Consider the following 5,779-nt stretch of genomic DNA (forward strand, 5'->3'; position numbering starts at 1 on the left):
CGCGAGGCAAGTGTGCGGCAAGCGGAATTCATTGAGGGATTTGACAGTGTGATTCATAGATTAAGTATTTCAAATATAGGCTATTATATATGCTACACGCACGCACGGAGGTTTTTTTCTTTTTTGAGGGTTTCTTGCTTTTAGACTAGTCGGATACAAAACTTTCGTTTAAACGACAGTCAAATTAGTCGTCGCGCACATCCCTAGTAATTAATGACAGAAATTTTCATTCTTGGGTGAACTATCCCCTTTAAGACATTAAACAATGGTCACAAAGTATATTCAACATTTTGCATGTAGCATCCACTCTACTAAATCAAATCAGAGCCACCTGTTTTCGAAGTCTGAATGACTAAGTGGAGGAAACGTCCCGGCATGGCCACGATAACTAGTAGAGTGACTCAAAGCCAGAGGTTTGTGTGACTCAACTCGGCGGATTCCTGCGGACATGTTTGAATGAGGAAAACTGAACTCCAGCGCCAGAACCGTGCCTCATGTGAGAGGAATGCAGCACAAAGACACGGGGCTGATGACTACACAGTGAGCTGTCGAGGAAACGGGGGGGCGGCACTGGGATCTGCCCGATTACATGCCAAACTGACTTAACAGCTAAATAAAAGGCTTCAAGATATTTGATCTGTTCTTATAAACAAGACCTACAAGAGAAACGAAGGGGAGAAAGAACTGCAAGAAATCCCTCGTGAGAAGCAGCCAAATATTTTTGTTGTTGCCCGTGGCAACTTCCCACCACACAAACAGCCGTTCAGCCTTGCGGTTTTCGCTATAAATGCACATGAAATGCGCAAAACGGAAGACAAATGAAAACTCACTGCTTTCTTGGGCCGTCCTCGGCGTTTCGTCCCTGCAGGTGCCGAAGCCGTTGCTGTTTTCTGAAAGAGAAAGAGAGAATAAACATTGTGCTATGCATGCAGTTGAGCACCAGAGGGCACTGTTGGGCTCGTGCTGGCAGGCGGCCCAGGGGCAGCGAGTTCATTGGCTATTATATTGGAAACGGACATGAGCAGCATGCAGTGCACTTCAGTTCGCCGGCCACCTGGTCCGGAGCTGAGAGACAGCTGGTACAAGCGGGCGAGAGAAACGGCAACACGCGCATGCACACACAAACAAAGGGAGAGGTGGTGTGCATATTGGGGGGAAGGGTTGGTGGGTCAGCTGTCATAACAATAAATGGAGGGGATGGAAGGGCGGGGTTATCATCTCAGAGACTGCACTGCTGCCAGTGCACCTGCAATGCACAGCGCCTGCTATGCCACAGGAAGCCAGCAGGAAGTCAAAAGATTTAACCGGAATTGAGCAACTGGTTTTATCTGCACGCTCTAACAAAAACAGAAGACTGTTCAGGTCGCACATTTAAAAAAAATAAATAAAAAAATAATAATAATAATAACGAGGAGCCAAGAAATTGACTGAAAAACAAGCATGTTTACATTGAAGCAAAAAAGCAAATTGGGCAGAATCACACTTAAAATTAAAGGTTCCAAAAGTGGGGATTTGCAGTGATTCCATAGAACCACCGTTTTAGGTTCCAAAAAGAACCTTTCAGTAAACAGTTCTTACAAGAATCTTTGGTTACACTATTTTAAGGTGTCCTTGTTGCAGTGTAATTCCACATTCAAGTACTGAGTAATATTAATTAACTACATGTACTTACTATAGGGTTAGGATTTGGCTTAGGGTTACTTGCATGTAATTATGCATCATTTATTGTTATTACAATAGTAAGTACATGTAACTTATGCAACAAGGACACCTTAAAATAGAGTGTCACCGAATCTTTTTCTTTATGTGACGACCTAAAAAACCTTCTTCCTCTATAAAGAACTTTGTGCAATGCCGTGGAAATGTTCTTTATGGAACCACAGACACCAATAAGAACTTTTGATTGTTAGCGTGTAAACTCATCGGGCCGGAAGACAGATGCAGGTTTGTCGGTTTGTCTTTGATGGTAACATTGTTCAGGAGGTAGTTGTGCACAAAACCACCGAGACATTTCTACTCACTTTGCCCCGATATGCCGTGGAGCTTGGCTTGTTCTTGCTGCCCTTTGGTCTTCCTCTAGGTCTCTTCGGTGTGGGAGATCCACTTGCCTCCTGCTGCTAGAATATTGAGAATGATATGTAATCAGAAACACCAAAATCTGTGCACAGACTTGAGTCAACTGTGGGTTTCCACATACTACTGGTGGATAACTTATAAAGCATCTGCTGTTCATAGTTAACAACTGGTTGCTACTTTAAGACCAACAGGTGGCATGCAGTCACTGGTCACCAAAAGAGAACCGAATACACTGCAGACCACCACAGGCCGACTATCAGTGTCATACCAGTTAAATGAGCCGCTCGGGGTCAGTGTAAAGAATATTTCCTGTCAGACATATGCAAATGGATAGAGTAAGCCAACTGCAAATAATGCATATCAAGTCTGCTTCAGTCTTCTCAAGGACAGGAAACCAAGTTCACACCAATGTAGACTAACATCTACGTCATTTGATTTACAGAGAAGAGAGTGTGAAAGATCAGCACACTTGTTAACATTTATAGTCTTTCAGTCATTTGATAATTTTACAACTACACAATACAAAACAGAGCTTGAAAAAGGGGAGATTTGGATGAAAAACTAAAAATACTTAACTTAAAAGCAGTTGCATCCTACCAATTTCTTAAACTATCCACTTACAAATGCACAAACTGAAAATCTGCTAGAGCTATTAACCTTGCTGCCTTTAAGCATGTGAAACAGATGTGAAAAATCAGAATGAAATACCTACAAATTTACAAATGATACATGCGTGTTTGTTTGCTTTTTTCTGTAGCACACATTATTAGTGTACTTGTGCTTCTGTAGTGTAGTAAGGAGCTATGGCTTTATATAAATAATACACACACACACACACTAAAGAAGCTAAGACAGTGGTGCTTAATAAGTAATCCATCTTGTTGTATGATGGTGGCCATGGATTACTACTCAAAGGCTCCGAGTACATGGGTGAGTAACAGAAACTTTAAACCCAATGCACTCGAGGCCCTACGACTGACAGCGGGATGAACCAATCAGATGCTGGCATTTCCCAGCGGCCAATCAGTGCGCAGCTGAAACAGTAAGTGGGTTACTGCTGGTTTAGAGAGATCAGGTTACAGGCCTTGGTCATTCTGCCACTACAGATGACCACTGCACATGTTGAGTTGAAGATGCACCAAATCAAAGATCTTAATATAGCCTATCGGTTAAGAGCTTTAAGAGATTAAGTAACACTCCAAAAAATGGTTTGGATGTCCTCAGCCCATGTGCAAGACCTCAAAAAAATAAAACGCAAGCAAGCATCATTTTAGCCAGAAACACAAAATAAAGGCAGTGTTTTGGTCTCATCAATATGAACTATACCAGCCCACTGAAAGCCAGAGTGCCCCATATAAAGCAGTGCGCTACCTGTGGGTGTTTTCGTGGTCTTCCGCGTCCTCTCTTCTCTGCTCCGTCTTTCTCTTTAGGAGCCACTGTGTCCTTGCCGGAATCACTCATTGCGCTTTACTGGAAAGCTGCACGCAAAGAGAGTCGCTCGATAAGCACAATCGATCAGCAAACACGATATCTGGTGAAAGCACAGAAACTTTAAATAAATCACCACGCGCTCGTTTGGTAAAAAGTAGAAATTAACTTCACGGGGAGCGTAATGAACGAGCGCGCGGAGCCACCGGCTTCCCGTGTGTTTACCACACGCGCTAGGCCCGAGCTCAAACCCGACACAATGTCGGCTACAACAAGAAAATATTTGAGTAGCGGCGCGTCCGTTTAAACAATATGATAATACCTTAAAATCGCAGATCTGAAATCCGTCGGAGGTTCTCGCTGTGCTGCAGCGGAGCTTTAAAAAAGAGAAAGCTAAGAGGCGAACGGTTTCTACGGATACCCCGCGGTTCCAGTGCGAACCGGAACACGAACTCAGCGCGCGATTCGCGCCCTTTTAAATCCCCGAGCGCGTGAAAACACGATTCTGTTGTTTACACTGAGAAGAGCTTTAATCGATTAAAAAAAATATAGAAATAGCAAACCCAAACCAAGCGTAAGACCATTGCTTTGTGTAAAACGTCGTTTGAACGAGTTTAGCCCTTTGTTTTGAAACCCCCAAAAGTTGAATTTTAAAAGAATTGCGATGTTTGCTGTATATAAAAACAACGTTTCTTCGAGAAGGGCGTGGACTGCGTTAACTTACTATAACTTTGCGTAAGTAATAAGTTACAACGAATAACGCGCCACAAGAGCCCGCCAATATGTTTAGTGTTTGTTAATCCCGTTCAAATGTGCCCTAAAACAAACAAATCACTCCTATTTCTGTTTTCTTATTTTTGTTCTTGCGGAGAATTAAAATTACTAGAGCTAGCTTTGAAATAAATGAGAGAGATTTAAAACGTACCCTTTTAAAAGGAGCGGTCAGGACAGCGTCCAAAGCGTTGAGCCGCGCGAGCTGCGAATGAATGAAACAGCACTCGCCTGCAGTGCCTTCGGGAGTTTCAGGGGCATTTCACGGGGTCTTCCACGCCGGAAACACACGAGGGGCGGAGACAGCGAGGAGGACGTGCGTTTGAATTGTAACTAGCCAATCAGCTGCGTCGGTGGCAGAGTCCTGCCAATCACGTTCGCGTCGGCGCCAGACACAGCCAACCGTTTTTGTTTGTAATGTTGGTACAGGTTTTGTTGTAACCGACCCCCCCCCTTTAAAAAAAAAAAAGTTGGTTTTAAGTATTGTTACCCTTTTTATTTTAGCGCTATTTTAGAATCACACGCACAATTTACAGCAGGCAGATTTTATGATGTGTATGATGTTTAAAAAACATAAAAAAACAATATTGTCATTTTGAAGACTCTTAAACAATAAAAAGAAAAACTATAACAAAAAATGTGTTTCCAAGTTTCCCATGAGACTGTTTTATTTAGTTTTTATGTATGCCTTAATACTACTATTATATTTTGTTGTAATATTTAGGCCTACTTGTTTTTCGTTGGGGCAACAAACTTTTTATTTTTTTTAAACATTTTTATATGCATCTAAAAATCAAGAGCCACTGTTGTTATTCTGAGCTGGAATGCATTTAAAAATATTTTAATGCTTGGATGAAAGGCCAATGTAACAAGCTGAGAAATAACTCATGAAACTATAATGGTTTACCAAATCATCTTTTAGTTCCCTACAATATTTCATTGACTAGAATTTGCTCTTTGTGAGTGCAATTGCTGTATCATTCAAAGCAAAATTCTTCCAAACATTTCTTACTGTGCAAGAAGGTATTTCGAAGAACATCTGAGACCAGTTGCATAAACATATATGTTAAGACTGTATTAAAGGGATAGTTCACCCAAAAATGAAAAAGTTTATGTTTATCTGCTTACCCCCAGGGCATCCAAGATGTAGGTAATTTTGTTTCTTCAGCAGAACACAAACGAAGATTTTTAACTCAAACCGTTGCAGTCTGTCAGTCTTATAATGGAGGTGAATGGGAATCACGGCTTTGAGAGTAAACAAAACATACACAAACAAAACCAAATTAAACCCTGCGGCTCGTGACGATACATTGAGGTCTTAAGACACGAAACGATCGGTCTGTGCAAGAAACTGAACAGCATTTATATATTTTTTAGCTCTGATCCACCGCAATGTCTGAACGCGTTCACAACATCCGGCGTGTGACGCGTGTACATGCTCTGGCATAGTAGACATAGATATATATAAGTAGATGCCTCATTAGTGACTGTTTCTATGGGCCGC

The 5,779-nt window shown here is 41.8% G+C and overlaps 1 protein-coding gene across 6 annotated transcripts in view; it reads right to left on the bottom strand.

The window, feature by feature from the left end:
- Positions 1 to 4,536, bottom strand: part of hmga1a (high mobility group AT-hook 1a) — an 8,880-nt gene extending 4,344 nt beyond the window's left edge. The window contains exons 1-4 of one of the 6 annotated variants that reach the window (XM_016533050.1): positions 4,430 to 4,536; positions 3,448 to 3,554; positions 2,022 to 2,111; positions 831 to 890 (exon numbers count right to left, since the gene is read on the bottom strand). In XM_016533050.1, coding sequence (XP_016388536.1) covers positions 831 to 890; positions 2,022 to 2,111; positions 3,448 to 3,537 — 240 coding nt within the window. In that variant the 5' untranslated portion in view covers positions 3,538 to 3,554; positions 4,430 to 4,536. Of the gene's footprint in view, positions 1 to 830; positions 891 to 2,017; positions 2,118 to 3,447; positions 3,608 to 3,826; positions 3,962 to 4,429 lie in introns of those variants that run through there. The other 5 variants (XM_016533049.1, XM_016533046.1, XM_016533051.1 and 2 more) reach the window with 5 other exon arrangements.
- Between the last annotated feature and the right edge of the window lie 1,243 nt (positions 4,537 to 5,779).

This window comes from Sinocyclocheilus rhinocerous, unplaced genomic scaffold (assembly GCF_001515625.1).
Source record: "Sinocyclocheilus rhinocerous isolate Xijiao unplaced genomic scaffold, SAMN03320098_v1.1 scaffold815, whole genome shotgun sequence".
Classification (NCBI taxonomy): Eukaryota; Metazoa; Chordata; class Actinopteri; order Cypriniformes; family Cyprinidae; genus Sinocyclocheilus; species Sinocyclocheilus rhinocerous.